General features: G+C 37.1%; 1 protein-coding gene across 1 annotated transcript; it reads right to left on the minus strand.

Annotated features, from left to right (window-relative positions):
* Positions 1-1439: 1439 nt before the first annotated feature.
* On the minus strand, positions 1440-17683 carry zranb1b (zinc finger, RAN-binding domain containing 1b). The gene is made up of 10 exons (XM_073869971.1): positions 17051-17683; positions 14179-15129; positions 11444-11631; positions 9923-10076; positions 9647-9718; positions 7910-8108; positions 7637-7757; positions 6698-6827; positions 3338-3570; positions 1440-2570 (listed from the first exon to the last, which is right to left on the minus strand). Exons 2-10 carry the CDS (start codon positions 15017-15019, stop codon positions 2355-2357), a joined length of 2154 nt encoding a protein of 717 aa, XP_073726072.1. The 5' UTR covers positions 15020-15129; positions 17051-17683; the 3' UTR covers positions 1440-2354.
* Positions 17684-17758: the final 75 nt, after the last annotated feature.

A 17758-nucleotide genomic window follows, 5' to 3' on the forward strand; every position in this document is an offset into this window, starting at 1 on the left:
TAAAGATATACATACATAGATACAGGTCATTGAAAGTGCAGTGACGCAGCGTGAGTTCCCTCAAAAGGGAACTGTTACAATGTATCTTAAAAGGTAACACGATGTAACCTTGCTCTCGCTTGAAATGTGTCCCCACATTTAGTCCTTGAATTTGAAGTTAACTAAGGTGTGAGAACCCATTGGAAAAGTTGACATTTTTCCCTTTATGACATCATTTATAGGGCACATATTATGCCATTTCTATATGTATAAAGTCTCAAGTGTGCCTTGAATGTGTCTGTGAAGTTTCAGATCAAAATACCCCACAGATCATTTATAATAGCATGTCCAAAATGCCACTATTTGGGTGGGAGCAAAAACATGCTGTCTGTACCTTTAAATGCAAATGAGCTTCAGCTCCTCTCTCCCTTGCCAACAGACCATGAGCGCTTTTGGTTAAAAAATAGGTTGATTTCCTGTGAATACAGTTTGAGACAATAGTATATTTAGCCGCATTAGTGCTACAATGTGCTAACAAAATTAACCAGTTTGTGGGAGTGGGCGGGGCTTTGTTTGAGTGACATCACATTAACAAGGGAATCAAAACAGCATCTCTAATGAGAATGCTTTGGTTTAATGGGGATTTTTTTATTGTATGGTGACACTTTTATACCCAAACACCTTGTAAAAGTGGATTTTGAATAATATGTACCCTTTAAATGATAAACAACAAAAGCTAACATAATACATGTGTAGTTGAATTACAACATTAAGAATTAGATTTTCTCATTAATGTGGATGATTTCTTAATTGTCATAAAAATCTGAACACTCACAGAAATATTACATTTTCTTAATGTCATAATTAAATTTTATTTATTTATCATCTTTTGATATTCGTGACAGTTTTGTTCAGATTTCACGTTTTTTTTTTTAAACATTTACCTTTATGTATATGTCGTCCTTTTAACACAAATAGCAAGTGTGTTCGACTTTATGCAGCGCCGCAATAACTGACACACGGATGACGTCAAAGTACCGCGAGAGCGAGTCGAAATTAGACTTCTCCGTATGGTTTCTCGAAACGCTCTCGCGGTAGTTTGACGTCATCCGCCAGTCGAACAAGCTTGTGTAATAATAAATATAAAACTACACGAAGCAAAGTAATAACTTTGTTACGGTTTTATCCTTAAGTTAAAAAAACCATATAGTTCACCTAGTCCTAGATGATAAGCATTTGTGGTTTATCATTTAGAAAAATCACACTTTTTAGTTTTTTAAAGTTTTATAGTTGGACATTCAAAACCATTGGGTCACCAAATTTGGTCTCCATCTTATATATCAAATATGCCATAGTGTAGCGACTACTGTCACATAATGTAAAATAAATTAAAACATAAAGATGAGTTTGTGAGGGTCTGAATTTGGACACGAATACAAGATGAGATGCAATGAGTCATGGAAAGAACAAACCCAGTTAACTGGTTATATTAGCAATGCAAACACACTCCACAGATCTCTTTCAGTATTCATTTTGGTCTACATCAAGTCTTTAAAAGGGATGACGTTGTACACAGAAGTTCAGAAACGTAGTGGACAAACCTGCACTGAGAACCTGTGGACATTTGAAACGGACCACAACAACAAAAAAAGAGCTGAAATAATGTTACTTTGCGAAAAGCGCCCTTCAGAAATGGGACAAGACGTGAATATGAGTGAAAAATCATTCATTTCTATGACTCACAAACTATTATTCAGATAAATACAGGAAAGTTAGAAATTGAAATCATTGTCCACTAGATTTCTCCTCCATATCCAGGTGAAAACAAACAACCAAGCTTTATTTAAACAGAAAACACGACAATCGTATTTTGAGTGCGATTAGTTGCGTGAATGCATGTTTTCAAACGTGTAGTGAATTATGTTTCAGTATCTCAGTCTAACGCTACACAAACAGAAAAGTAGACACTTGAGTCAGTTCCTTTACAAACAGAACCAGTTTTTAAAAAGGGTGCTTAAATTGCTGCAATTTACCTATTTAAATATATTCTCTCAAAATCGCACACTTGCGTCAGTTCTCAGTCCTTTTCTTTCTTACGTCACTACAAGCATCGCAACAGCAAATAAAAAAAAAACGAAACGCAAACATAAAGCAAAGAACGTACTTCTTAAAGACAAATACAATCATGATTGCATTCCTTTATTTTCAACAAACCCAAATTATTTGCTGTATTAAGGACCAAAACCAAAAGGAAACCTTGGGTCTGTATTTTTTTTAGCCGGGGTTTACACGCGTGTGCGTTTGTGTGTTTATATGTGAAGGAAAACAATTGGGCCGTGTTGTAGTGTCAAGTGAACTTCGTCGTGGGGTCTTCTTCACTCATCTTCATCTTCCTCTTCCTCCTCCCCATCAGAAAGAGTGGGACAGGCAGCAAGTTGCCGATAACCGTCCAGCCATTTCTCCACCATCTGAGTGACAAGCGGGTGGTTCCGCCTCCTCGAGCTCTTCTGCATCGCGACCAAAACCCCGCCCTCCGTCACGCAACAGTCCATCCACTGCCTCAACATCCGCTCCTGTTGTTCCTCCGTACCCATCTGACAGACGCACACAAAACCCATTAAAAAAGCAATCCGATGAAATCACAAAGACCTTAAAGGTAAACACCACCGTTTTTTAATATTTTACTATGTTCTTACCTCAACTTAGAAAAAATAATACATACCTATCTTTTTTCATTGCGTGCACTTAATCTTTGTACAGCGCATCTCGAATGTGTTAGCATTTAGCCTAGCCCCATTCATTCCTTAGGATCGAAACAGGAATGAATTTAGAAGCCACAAAACACGTCCATGTCACAAAATAAAACGTGCCGGTGCCGATTTTTTAAGCGGATAAAAAATGAGAACTATATTGTATTACGGAAGAGGTCCAAGTGCTGCAAACTAAGTGCCATTACGCCTTCCGTTCTCTAGCCACATTTTATTTTGTGCCACCATACTTACTCGTGTAACTTCTCATGTAACAGTCTTTATATAAGGAAAACATGGAAGTGTTTGGTGGCTTCTAAATTCATCCCTGTTTGGATCCTAAGGAATGAATGGGGCTAGGCTAAATGCTAACACATTCATGACACGTTGTTCAAAGATTAAGTGCACGCATCGAAAAAAGATAGATATGTATTCATTTGTCTAAGCTAAAGTAAGAACATAGTAAAATATTGAAAAACAGTGGTGTTGTCCTTTAAATAGTACTCCCTTAATTTAGCCAAAATCTAATGCAAAATTATAGCAATCCCAAAATGCACTGCTACCAGCTCGTAAAAACCATTGTCTTAATGAAACCGTGCTTTTGTTTCTCTCATCTCTTGTGCTGACAGAAAGTGGATGTGCAACAGCTTTCGCTCACTGTCGACCAATGGCAGGAACGTAACGGTGACATCATCATCTGTGTTCAGGTTGGCGCCCGCGCCTCGATTATCATAGCCATCGTTCTCCATAGCAACCAGGGCAGAAAAATGACCACGTGTGTAACCGAGGGCGATGGGGCTTTTCCAGCAGAAGCTTGGCTCCCACAGCAGAGGCAGGTATACACCTAAAATCATGGTAAGGATAAAAACAAAAGCTCTAAATCTCTGATGTCTGTGTTACAGTAGATCTTAAAGGATCAGACCATTTTCTTTAAAAAAATCCAGATAATTTACTCACCACCATGTCATCCAAAATGTTGATGTCTTTCTTTGTTCAGTCAGGAAGAGGTTGTGTTTTTTGAGGAAAACATTCCAGGATTTTTCAAATTTTAATGGACCCCAACACGTAACAGTTTTAATGCAGTTTCAACAGAGTTTCAAAGGACTCTAAACAATCCCAAACGAGGCATAAGGGTCTTATCTAGTTAAACGATTGTCATTTTTTCACAATTGAAAAATAAAAATATGCACTTTTAAACCACAACTTCCCGTCTATCTCCAGTCCTGTGACGCACCAGTGCGACCTCACGCAATACGTCATCACATCAAGAGGTCACAGATGACGTATGCGAAACTACGCCCCGGTGTCTTTAAGTGTGGAAAAAGAGGACCGTTCCGACGATGTTGTATGTTGAATGATACCAATTAATGTCTTTGTGTCAGTTTATTGTTTAAAATGGTCCGCAAATGTGCGTTTCATATATGTAACACGTGACCTTTCCACGTCATTACGCAATTACGTGAGGTCACGCTGGCACGTCACAGGACCAGAGATAGATGAGAAGTTGTGATTTAAAAGTGCATATTTTTATTTTTCTTGTCAAAAATGACAATCGTTTCGCTAGATAAGACCCTTATGCCTCGTTTGGGATCATTTTGAGTCTTTTGAAACTGCAATTTTAAATTGCATTAAAACTGTTACGTTTTGGGGTCCATTAAAATGAGAAAAATCCTGGAATGTTTTCCTCAAAAAACCTAATTTCTTCTCGACTGAACAAAGAAAGACATCAACATTTTGGATGACATGGTGGTGAGTAAATTATCTGGATTTTTTTTTAAGAAAATGAACTAATCCTTTAACTGATATCACAGAGATTACACCTCTCTTGGTAGAACAATTGCAAACGTTTTACACCAATTATTATCATCACAAATACAGAAAAAAAGAAAATGTGTGGTGCTATACAAGTTTACTATGGAAACCACCAAGAGAAACAGTTACTATAGTTACAGTGGGCTATAATGTTAGTAGTAACTACTGTAATGAAGAAAAGAAACAAAATGACAGACTGTTTAAAGATCTCATAGTAATTCATTACAAATTTACAGTCCTAACAATAATTGTGACTGTTATGGTATTTAAGTGGAAACCATGGGACATTTTTGTAAGGGTGCAGAGTCGCATTATCTGAACAAAACATGAGTGAGGTAGATTTGGTGTTTCAAGTGATTATATTTTTAATTATTTTAATAATTTGGTACTTATTGTTATGGACCTACAAGCAACAAAAAAATAATATTACTGTAAAAAGTTATTGTGTAGCTAAAAATCATGATTTCCTGTTAAATTAACAGTAGTATGGTTGAATTTGTCTGTGTCATTTCTGTTACTGTCAACTCTGTTACCAAGGCAGAGTAACAGTGTTGACAGTATGTGACAGAAGTGGCATTAATACACAGAGAAACACACACTAGCTGCATTTCCATTACCCTTCAAATTGCGCAAATTTACATGCAAATTAAAAATGCGGTCAATGCAAACACGTCATTTTTGCCAAACCTGGGATGAGGTGGTTTTTTCAGGCAATTCAGAAAAGGTGTAATTCGCAAGACTAAAATTAAACCGTTTGTTTGCATTTTCAGGTCCGAAACACGTAACCATTATTAAAATCATTATTGCCTCAAAATGCACACCAGTATTGATTTTCTGTAAGTTATGTTTGAAAAAACTCTTAAATGTCATAAGGCCTACTCCTGGATTAATCTAAACCCTGTTTGGGAAACCCCTTTGTATGTACTAAAACCTCCCAGAAACACCCAAGAGGCTTTCCTTACCAACATCTCCTTTAATTTAAAATAATCTACCAAGAAACACCTCATACGTTGCCTCTCCCAAGTATAAGGGTCTTTTCTTGGCATTAATGTTCGGATAACACTCCAACGTCTCCTTCAATTGAAATAATGCCTAGGAATTGAATGACTTATCGCAAGAGGAAAAACTTTTAGTCGCATATCATCGATTAGTGGAAATGCCGTCATTTCACAAAAGTGTTTTTTGATTGACATTTAGAAAATAGCGCATACGTTTTGCGCAAATCTGTAATGGAAACACACAGGGTTCCAACACTTCAGTTAACATCAAATTCAAGGACTTTCCAGGTCTAGTACCCTCAAATTCAAGGACTAAATGTGGGGAAATATTATAAGTTAGAGCAAGGTTACATCGTGTTACCTTTTAAGATACATTGTTACAGTTCCCTTTCGCGGGAACTCACGCTGAGTCACTGCGGTAACACTTTGGGAAGCCTCCAGTGGTAAGTGCGTCTGAATGTGTATATCAAATTCAACCAATGGTGAGGCTTAAACGACAGCGTGACGCAGGAACCAGGAAGTATATCGCTATCTGAAATATTACCAATGGCGGCGTTACAGGGTCGCAAGAAGTATGGCAATGGAGACGCAGCATCTCGTTCCCTTCTCAGAAAACAACAGTTACATACGTAACCCGAGACGTTTTCATGCGTCAAAAACAACTATGCCTAAAAGCATTTTGGTATGAATCAACATTCACATACAGAAGATATAAGCATTAAAAGCGAACAGTTTAGCACGTGTGCTTAAAAAGTCTAGAATTTTTATGATATTATCCTACACTACACAGGGAATAATATGGATTTTTTTTTTCAGAAAACTTCTTGCATAAAATAGATTCAAGCATTTTCAATGACCTGTATCTATGTATGAATATTTTCAAAAACTTCCCAGGACCTTGATTTGGTAACAGAGTTTGACAGTAACAATTGACACAGACAAAAAAAGTAAATCATGACTTTCAGCTATATAAGAGACAGAAATGATTAAATATTATATTCTAATGGCCTGTAAAATCTTGGATCCATGACAATGAGTACCAAATTCTTAAAACAATAATATAACCAAGCAGAAAAAGCAGAACAAATCTTGACTTTGAACACCAAACATGCCTGCAATTATATAATTACCCATAAAGTACAGCCTAGCAGAACAGCTTACCTTGAAATCGAGTGTATCCCAGAGTCTCTCCTCTGAAGCTCTTGTAATATTTTACACCGTACACAATGATGGGTCTGCGCAGAATGTGTGCCAACACAAACACGTGCGTCTGCTCTAAACTCGCTCCCGGCTCCAGGCACAAAACATGAAGAGGATATATGAATGTTACAGTAACACATCTGCACTCAATGTTTTGTATAACACAGGCTTATTTTATTACAAAATCACAATGATTTAATTTGCCATTTGCAATTTAGAGCCAGACCGGGCATAATTTTGCTAAACTGATGGCTTAATAGCTCATTGCTTATTGGCTAACATTATCCAATACCTTTTGCAGCCTGGTGACTTCAGTGGAAAGGGAAAATTGTTTCAAATGATAAGTAAATTGTTACATTTTGATTATATATACACACAGTATGTGATCCCTACATAAAATCATCCGTGAAACATTCTGTGAAAAACCATTACAAATCTTTTACAATATAAACCGTCCATTTTCAATTCCTAGCCCAACAGTTGTATAAAAAGCTTAATGGAAAACAAACTCATTGTATTTGGGTGGGATGTGTATGTGTGTGTGTCTTTCTGTATGAGTCAGTGATCTCTGTAGGTGGTGACATATTTATTTATTACATGGAAAAGCTGTTTATCCAAATGCATCAGCAGCTGTACATTTAGGTAAACGGGTATACTGTGGTGTATATTGCTAATATAATGATGGCTAATGGTCGCTTCAACCTCTTCAGATATGACTAACGCTTTGACCGCCTCATCACTTTAATTTAATTTTACTTTAACACCAAATTTATGTAAAATCATTCAATAAAATGGTTCTGCTAAAATATGCACCCGACATCAACAACAACAGAACATAAATAATGAGTAGTTATGGGTGCTGTGTGCAGTGATGCCAAAACTAGATGATTAGTTATATACCTGACTTGCTAATGACAGTATAAATGCCCAGTCTTCCTGCCACTGTTCCTCCCTCAGGGAGAAATGTAAGCCGAAGCTCTGGGAATACCAGGATTCCCACTCTTTCCAGCGTGTGTAAAACCTGGAATGCAAAGCACAAATGATATCTGTAATATCAACAATGACTATTGTTACATCATTCTGGCACAATTCAATCTACTTCTGACTGATTTGAATTTTTGGTAGATAAAAACATTATAAAGGTTGGAAATTGCTGACTTTTTTCCGTCTTACCAGTGAGAGCAGTCATGTAAACTATCGTTGAGGCTTTTTCTCAGGACCGAGTCTTTGTCATAAATTCCCCATGTGGCCTGTAAAACAGAATCCAGAAGACAATCTCCAGCGGTTCTGTTCCACAGAGCGTACAGGCGGCTATCCAGACGTGTGCCCAGCTCCAAAGACCAGTTTATGATGGGAGACTCCTCCTCTAGCTCTGCAGAAAACAAACCAGATCCTTAAAGCTGCTCTTTGCACATTTACGGCTTTCCTTTAGGGATACAACTGAAATAGACCAGCTAAGGCATCTTCTTGATCAGGGATTTAAAAACTTTTTTGACCTCCATTGACCTAAATTATTTACTTGAAATACCCTGTGATTTTAATAGCACATTTGTACATTTATTTCTCATCTATTTTAAAGTTTTTATCGGTAGTATTTTACATAATTATTGTTATTATTACATGTTATTGGACTTTCATTTTTTTATTATATAAAACACATCTGTTCATTTTGCATGAGTTCTGCAAAATGGCACCATTGTGGTGTTGCGTAATAGTCACATGACATGCAGATTAAACAAATACATTTTTTTTTTATTAGTAAGTGTTTTATTTATATTGTTGTTACAATGTTAGACTTAATTTTAAAATTAAGTATTTAAAGGGGACATTTCACAAGACTTTTTAAAGATGTAAAATAAATCTTTGGTGTCCCCAGAGAGATTAGCTCAAAATACCATATATATCATTTATTATAACATTAAAATGGCCACTTGGCGTGAGCAAAAATGTGCCGTTTTTGGGTGTGTCCTTTAATTTAGTGCAGAGATGAACTCATTTGCAATTTAAAGTGCCGTGGTTGGATAGTGCAGATTAAGGGGTAGTATTATCCCCTTCTGACATCACAAGGGGAGCCAAATTTCAATGACCTATTTTTCACATGCTTGCAGAGAATGGTTTACCAAAACTAAGTTACTAGGTTGATCTTTTACACAATTTCTAGGTTGATAGAAGCACTGGGGACCCAATTATAGCACTTAAACATGGAAAGTCAGATTTTCATGATATGTCCCTTTTAAATTGTATGATTTAATTGTAATTGATTATTTTTTATTAACTCACACTACCCCTCTAGGACAGCAGTGAAAACTATGCTAAATCAAATAGTGAAATGAATAATCATCTAATCATGCATAATAGGGATGGGACGATTACCGGTTTCATGATTAACCACGATAAAGTGTCCTGACGGGCGTGCACATGCAACATAGTTTTTTGCACAAGGCAGCATTTAAGGGATAATGTACTGATGTATTAATTCACTGTAAACTTACTAGATAGATTTATTTATTTATTTACCACAGAAATAATATCAGGGACATGAAATATTAAATTTTAAATATTATTGTTCAAATGTTTTTAATGTGTGTATCAGTTCCTTTTGAACATTTCCATCTCATTTGAACAAAACCATGACCATGATAACTTTGGTCACTATAATAATGATATGAAATTTTCCCATCCCTAAGCATAACCAAAAATACAAAAAAATAGGCTTTATATAGTTTTAATGTTAAACCCTGTGCACCCAGTGACTTTTCGGCACAGATGTATATGCTTTAGCCAAGTGTCAACATTTTTTGATTATATGTAGGTCATAGAAATTAAATACATATCAATATTCGCGTATTTTTGTAAAGCTAACACTTCTGTTACTTGGCAACAATTTTCAGAAAAACTTGTTCTGGTTACCTTTCTGCACATCTCGATCCAAGATCTCATCAAACAATTTTTCTTGTACATTTGGGGGAAGGTCTTCAATATCTTAAAAGAATCAAATGCAACACATTAAAATTTGTGCATTGACAACCTTGTTGTTATTTACAATCCTTTTGCTTTGAAAACAAGAATACACAGAGAACACACAGACACAATCTCATGACCGAATCCCACGTGTTATGCAACAGGAAGCACCTGACCATCATGTGGCAACAAGGAATCTTTTCCTAAACAAGAATAAATGAGAACCTGCTGGTAATGTGAAGGTGACGAGATCAGTGAAGAAGTAACAGGGGAATTCTCCTTTACGTCTGTGAAGAGCTGCGGCCACCTCCCTGCGGATCTGTTCTGTTAGTTCGGGACACACAAGTGCGGGTATACACTTAGCTGTCTGCTGAGATACCTAAAGAATGAAGGAAATACAGTGATGAAAATCTGCAAGAACTTTGTTAAATGAACTGAATCAATATCAGATTGTGATTCTTCATTTCTATTGTTTTGTATAAAAAACTTATTATATTGTGATCACTTTATTTTTTCCTGCACTGGACTTAACTGTTATTATAAGCTTATTTTGAGTTTATATTTTGATTGAACTCAAGTATTTGAGTGTGTGTGTTCGATTACTTGGGAACATGCATACTGATATTAAAACGTATTGGTGATTCTCACGAAACCATTGAAACACCACGGCACTAATGATTTTAGCTTTAAAATGTGTAATATAGTAACATTAAAAAGCATCAGAATTAACACAATACTGTGTTCTACCTTGCACAATGTGTGATTTCAACATAAGAATTTATAATGGTAAATTTTATCTCATTTTCTGCTGAAATTCTCATTACCGCAATGTGTCCGGCTGTGTTTGAACATGCGTTATGTTGTAATTTAATCAAATGAACACAAAAATATTAAGAAAAAAATAAATGGATGTTTTGCTAGACTACTTTAGATGACAGAAAAAATATTTATTGAATATTCATGTATAATAATAATGAAGAAAAATTAGGAAAATGATGTGTCCATGCCTGATGTTCTCATCCTCCGCAACACTTTTTGAGAACAGTTTAAGCACACATACAGAATTTTAATAAAGTTTGATTTTGAGTGACCAAGCACATGGACCAGTTACTTCAAGATGGCTACAAGGTAAGATCATTTTTTTTTACAGTTAATTTGAAATATTGTCTTGTCAGAATGCTTACACGACATTTTGATTATCATTACCGCAACAGATGCTTATTAAATGTTAATTTAATTAATAGAAGCATAATACTTTGATTTTAAATGCATGTGCAGAATCTCCAAATTATGTTCTTTCAGGTTTGTCGTCATGTCATTTTGAAAATATGTCAGTGTTGATGTTTTCTGACTGTTGCGGTAATGAGATTTTTTAGGACTAATTTTTTAAATTATGTTACAAAAAGTGTTAAATGATAAGTAAAAGTTTTTAAATTAATGTTCCCATTTACTCCAGACTTTGTTTTTCAATGTCTGGTGGGAAAAAAAGTAAATTTAAGCAATTTTTACATTTTCATGCTTGACATTTTTAAAACCAAGTTTTCTTGAGAATCACCCGTATAGGGTTAAACATTGATTCAGAAGTGTCTGCCAAATGTATAAATTGTTATAAAATAATTTGTACTTGCTAGTTCCCAAAATGATTCATGGGAAATATGTAACTAAAAATAATGATTCTTGTCATGTGATTCTTTGAGATACTTATTGCCATTTTATTAAGTCTCCCATCGTAAGATCAATTCTGACCTCTGTGAGCAGCACCGCTAGCATGTCCTGTCTTTGGAAGCGGATGGCGAGGTGCACCAGCGTGAAACCAGCGTCAAACGCAGACGGGCGGTTCAGAATCCGTACCTCGTCTGCGGTCAGCTGACGTGCAATGTCACCACCTGATGACTTGAACGCCTCCACCGCAGCCAGATCCCCCTCCACTACACCTAATAAAGAAGGTAATACATTTCAACGGACCAATGCATACAAACACACTGAAGCGTCATGCACCCACAAAAAAAACTTTACAGTTTTTTCACAATGCTTTGATACTGCAATATGCATTTCAGATTTAATCCTCATCATGAGTCACAGATAATTTCCCAAAAGACAGATGCGACTTCATGCTCTCGTGCAAGCAAGCAGAAAGCTAAAAGGAAAACTCCCTACTGAGAGCGAGCCCACGAGAGCAAATCTGTCAAGATTTGCATGTGGCAATCAAACCATACATATGCAAACTGTCTTCTGAAATACTAAATGATATGAAACGAATCCGACATAACCAGAAATACTGTGTAGTGTAAGGCTGAATAACGATTAATCGCAACTAATCATTTGAGAAATAAAGCTTTTGTTTATAAAAAAATTATAAATGTGTGTGTGTATTGTGTATAATAATAATTATGGGTGATTCTCGCGAAATTAGACTTATGAGGTGTCATGAAACATTTTGATAAAAACAGTAAATGCTATCAAAATAAGAAGCATACAGTTACAAAAATCTCTTCACGTACTATTTTGCACATGATTTCAAATGATATCATACAAACCAATTTTGTTGTTTTTTCCACATTTAAGGGGGAAATTTTCATTACCGCAACATGTCCATGACTGGATTTGGGTTCTTTGACATGGAAATATTTTAAATAAAAAAATCTAAACCTAAAAAATAAAAAGCTTCAGTGCATGTTATACTATAAACATTTACAGTAAAGAAACATGTGGTATTTGGTGATCATTGGTAAATGTAGAGACAATAATAAGGAATATAAATGTGTCCAAGACCAATTTTCTCATCCTCCGCAACAATTTTTAATCATTGTTTAAGCCCTCAAGGAACTAACATTTTTAAAAAATTGTTGGAATATAATTGACTGTGACACTCAAGATGGCTACCAGGTAAGCAGTTCTTATTTTTTCTCTCCAGGTAAAAGTAAAAATTTTGATTGTCATAGTACCTAGACAACTTTTTAGTTAGGGCTGCACGCACGATTTGGGTAATTTTTCCCATTGCGGTTATTGATGCTAAATTTGCGATGTGCGATTACACTAAACGGTATCATGAGTCAACTTGATGGGTTTTAAGGAAAATCCACAAAGTTTGGCTAAAATTTGTATTTGTAAAACTAGAAATGTTTTCGTATTGCCACGTGATGTAGCAACTGCTCAGTGTCAGTAATCCTAAATCCAAAATACCGCCATACAACAGACGTAGAGTTTTTTTTTAGCTACCAGATCATGGTCAACCTCCTCTGCATCCATCTTCGCTCTGGTATAAGTGACGACGCACACCACACACGTGCATGCCACACGTGCACTGCCTTTTTTGTTCATTTTTCTTTCTGTTTTAAACAGGAAAATCATCAAACAGTTATCACAAGTTTGTGTTAACAAGTCCACACATTTATTTATTTAAAATAATTGCAAAATTTTGCTGTCATATAATTGCACAGGCTGACATCACGATTGCGATGCGATTAATTGTGCAGCACTATTTTTAGTTCTCATTACCGAAAACGCATATATTTAATGTAATATCATGTTGCGCTAATGATAATTTTTGATAATGATAATCTAAAAAATGTAAATAATTCTATAGAAAATATTTTTTAAATACTCTAAAAATAATTGTTATAGTAAGTTTAGACCTTAATCTTATATGTGCAAAAAAATGGTTTTAAGGGCTTTTTAAAAATTCTGATGCTGGACACATTTCGTGAGAATCACCCTTATGTATAAAACTAAACACACATGCATGTATATATTTAAGAAATATGTGTAAATAAATTTTTAGATTTATATATTTATTATATATAAATGAATATTAGTATACACATTTTTTTTTAAATTATACATGCATGTGTGTGTATTTATTTATATATACATAGTTATTATACACAGTAAACACACACATGTAATCAAAAACTTTTATTCTGCAAATGATTAGTTGAGTGTAATTGTTATACAGACCTAGTGTAGTTTAAGCCAGTGGTTTAAAATTTTTTTTGCATGCTCCCTTGTGTACGGTGCATCTCTTCGTTGCCGCCCAAAGAAAATGTATGAAATAAAACTCTCAAACTTAAAATTTGTATAATTGAATGTTTTGTTTAACTCAATGTAGTGATGTTGGTTAGTAGCCTTGTTTTTCTAAGGTTTAATTACACAGAATTGTTTATAAATTAATGTATTTTATAAAATGTCATAAAACTGGGGCCCCCCTGGCATCATCCTGCGGGCCCTGGTCCCTAGTTTGCACCGTGACCTCAAAACGATTTCGGACACCTATATAAATGTAATTTTAATGCTAACTTTATAATTATAATACTAAGGCAAAAACATAATGTTACGGTATGTTTGCAAACGTTAGTTGGCTGCAGTTAATATGATGAACTTGACTCCGCTAGGGTAACTGTTTAAAGAATCGTTTGGTTGCAAATGGCACTTTTTTGATATTTTGTTACATAATAAAATGACGTTGATAGATTTTTTCTTACCAGCGCACGCGTTCAGAAAGAGCCAGTCGCTCCTGCGCATCCGGTTCCTGATCTGTTTGAGCTTTTTGAAGTCCGCCTCCTGCTCATTATCGCTGCCCATCGCTCCGGACGCCAGCTCGATCTTCACCTCCGCCTGCCCTTTACACATAGGAGGAGAGAGTTTTCTCTGCCTGCCCCGAATACTCCCGCTCACCACCCCGCCCCCCGATGTCCTTACGTTATCCCTCTCCTGCTCATTTACTGAGGACTGGGACGTGGCGCTCTCCGCCTCCGAGTCATGCTGGGGCGTCTCGGGCGCACTGTTGGGTTTCGGGTGGTCGCAAACCACACACCTGAGGCTCTTTGGCCAGTTCTCATAGGTGCAGGCTGAGCACTGCCACCGTTGTGCATGCATGTTCAACCGATTCCGGTCATTATACTTCTCGCAAGGGTCGGAGGTCACCGGGGAAGGCCTGGAGCCTGAGGTCTGGGGGGCCTCCGACGGACTAAGGGGCCTCTGATGTGATCCCTGTTGCCTGTGACTGAGGCATTGCGTGCAGCGGATAGCCAGGGGCCAGTTCAGGTAGGTGCACATGTGGCAGGACCATTTGCTGCTGGTCTCGGGCAGCTCGTCTGCGATCCGTACCCGAGGCCGGGCGCTGGAGTCTGGGCAGATGAGTAGGGAGGAGCTGCCCTGCGTGGTGCACAGCTGCGGATCCAGGCTGGAGCTGCTCTTGAAGGGTTCTTCTGTGATGATGGGCGCGTTGTGTCTTTGGGCCCGACACATTGTGCATTTGATGGCGGACGGCCAGTTCTCGTAAGTGCAGTACTCACAGCTCCACTTCAAGCCAAAATCTGTCATCCTCGCTCGCGCCGGTCACCACAGCTGATCTCCCCCCTCCCTCCCACCCACCTGTTCTCTGTTCTTCACCTGTGTACACCTGCTCAGGGTCACAGCGACTCCAGTTTCTCCTGCAAAAATGACAAACATGTCAAGTAAATCATGGTGTTTTACTGAATAGACAATGTATTTGTTTTATCAATTTTCATCTTTATAATTTAATGCTAAGTGTAATATTAATGAATACAGATTATGTCATTCTGAGCAATGCGTTTCTTAAAATGGCCCTTGCGTTTGTTTCAATGACATTATGCACAAAGAGATCAACATGGTCAATGTTATAACATATTTGTTTACATTTGAATGCAAAAACATTTCCTCCATTCTGGGTCTTATATTTTGTTTGTACAATACCTTACTTTTAGAAATAAAATGTTTATTTTCCTCATTTAAATCAGCAATCACACAAATTTAAATGCGACAACAGACTTTGGATTTCATTGTAGGCTTAATACAAAATAAACAACAGTGCAACTGTATTTTTTACTTGTACTATGGTACAGCCATAGTATTCCCTGAAGTGCTATGCAAATACTATGGTATTTCGTTATGCTAATAATATATATGATGTAAAGTATAATACACCTCCAACGTATCACAATACAGCAAGTACATTTTGTAAGGTAAATAACTTTACAAATATAATCTAGTTCTGTTGCCATGAACTACTAAAAGCTAATTCAAATGCAGATCGCTAAAAGGATGGAAAAACGTAATAGCTTTGTTAGACATAGCAGTTGATAGGCAACAGGTAATGATGTGTGAAAATACTTTGTGCTTCAGCTGGTACATCCACATCCGTTTATATTACCTACATTCTCCGCATTTCTCGTGTTTATAAACTAACACAGTCGATTCATTCTGTCTTTTTATTCTCACATCTGAATGACCTTAATCTTTCCATTTGCTGGAATAATAAAAAAGGGCACAATACATTTACTCTGAAAGGCTTTGGGGCCGGAAAGTTGCTCAGGACTCTGGATTATTCCTGACAACAACTTAAACAGGTGGACATGAATCCAGTTCACTGGGGTAAACGGTCACATCCTTTAACCTACATTTTACCCTCATTAGTAACTAGACTATTTTTGGTTTTTAACATTCGTTTCAAAATGCAGGCCTACATTTTTCTTACAAATATGTACTGTGCACATGCACCATTGTATTGCCACAGTAAATTTTAATGTGACTTTACAGGAAGAACGTAAACACAATGGCATTTGAATTGGGCAACAATGTTATTTATATTTATGTGACATGATGCCACCACAGTAATGTGTTTATTGCACATTAAATAAATATGTGAATGATAAATTAAGACGAAATAAAAATGAAAGTCCGAATTCACACTAGTGTTTGTGTCTGTCAGACGTCTGTAATCCAGGCCAGAATCTTGACAGATTGGCTGGATTTCAAAACAAATTCTCGACATCACAGTGGGTTAAATGCTTGTTGAAGTTTGAAAAACAAGTTCTTTTTATACTGACAGGAAACTATAACATAACGGTGAAAGGGGTTTTCTATAACGGGCGGCAGTTTTCCTTTGAACACGCGCATGGAATGTGAGAAGCATTTCCGCTGCTACAAATGTATCAAGTTCAAATGTACCAAATACAAAACTCGTCATTAATGGTCTGTAAACACTCTCGACTCCTTTCGGAATTCCACACCAAGGTGTCGATTTTACCCGAATTAAAGCAACACCATAAAAAAAGCTTCAGCGTTTGTGTATGTACTGTAAATAAACACACAAGGCCACTTAACGCATACATTACACTCTCCCGTGACATTTCACTGCAGTAACAGATCGTGTTTGAAAACAAAACAATAAAAATAAACAAAACATTTTACAACATGCATTACTTAAATTTTGACACGCGAGACGCAACAACTAAAACAAAATCGACGTCGCATTAACCTGCCCTGTTGCATATCCAAACGTTACAGTGATTTCCCCCCACACACATATATAAAATATCACAAGGCCCTTACCTGTCTTTGCACTCCACACTTCAGTTTGTAAACACTGTTCACGAGTTTGCCCTTTTGCAAACGTATCTCTTTCCTTCCGAATGTCTGTCCTGCCGAAACCCAATCCTATCGGGTCCAAATCCAGCTCAGCACAGACAATCTACCGCGACAGCAGAGCGATTGTGCGGCGGAACACCCATGTCATTTCGCCACCCTTCCTCTAAAACACACAACGCCACCGCGATTTTCGCATCAACGCGGGATTTTAGAGGATTTTAGACACCGGAATTCCCATTTCCATTGGCGATTTGGCTAGCTCTAATGGCGGCGGTACATGAGCTGGGGTAAACCAAAATAAACCTACTCCGGAGATACTGGTAGGAGGGATATCACCTGGATCAGCGGGCACATATGATTGGCTCTCCCTCCGTAAACATCGCGGAAACCAATGAGAGTGCGTTTCTTTCGTTAAAGGGCTCCGCGGCGCACTTCCTTCATAAGCAATGACTATCAGGAAACCGCGGCGCTCTGTCCGCCATCTTGGCTCAAAGAACAACCGCGCAGAGACGGCGCCGTTCGCTCAGGATCAGAGTCAAAATGGCGTGTGTTTCACGTGTTCGGCTCCGCTGCCGAGGCCGAGAGAATGATGTCATCGTTTGTGAAAGATCTACCGCAGCATCATCTGCAGTGACATATAGGGAGTTATTCAATGAAAACAAACAGAATATG

The sequence above is a fragment of the Misgurnus anguillicaudatus genome, chromosome 7 (assembly GCF_027580225.2).
Source record: "Misgurnus anguillicaudatus chromosome 7, ASM2758022v2, whole genome shotgun sequence".
Classification (NCBI taxonomy): domain Eukaryota; kingdom Metazoa; phylum Chordata; class Actinopteri; order Cypriniformes; family Cobitidae; genus Misgurnus; species Misgurnus anguillicaudatus.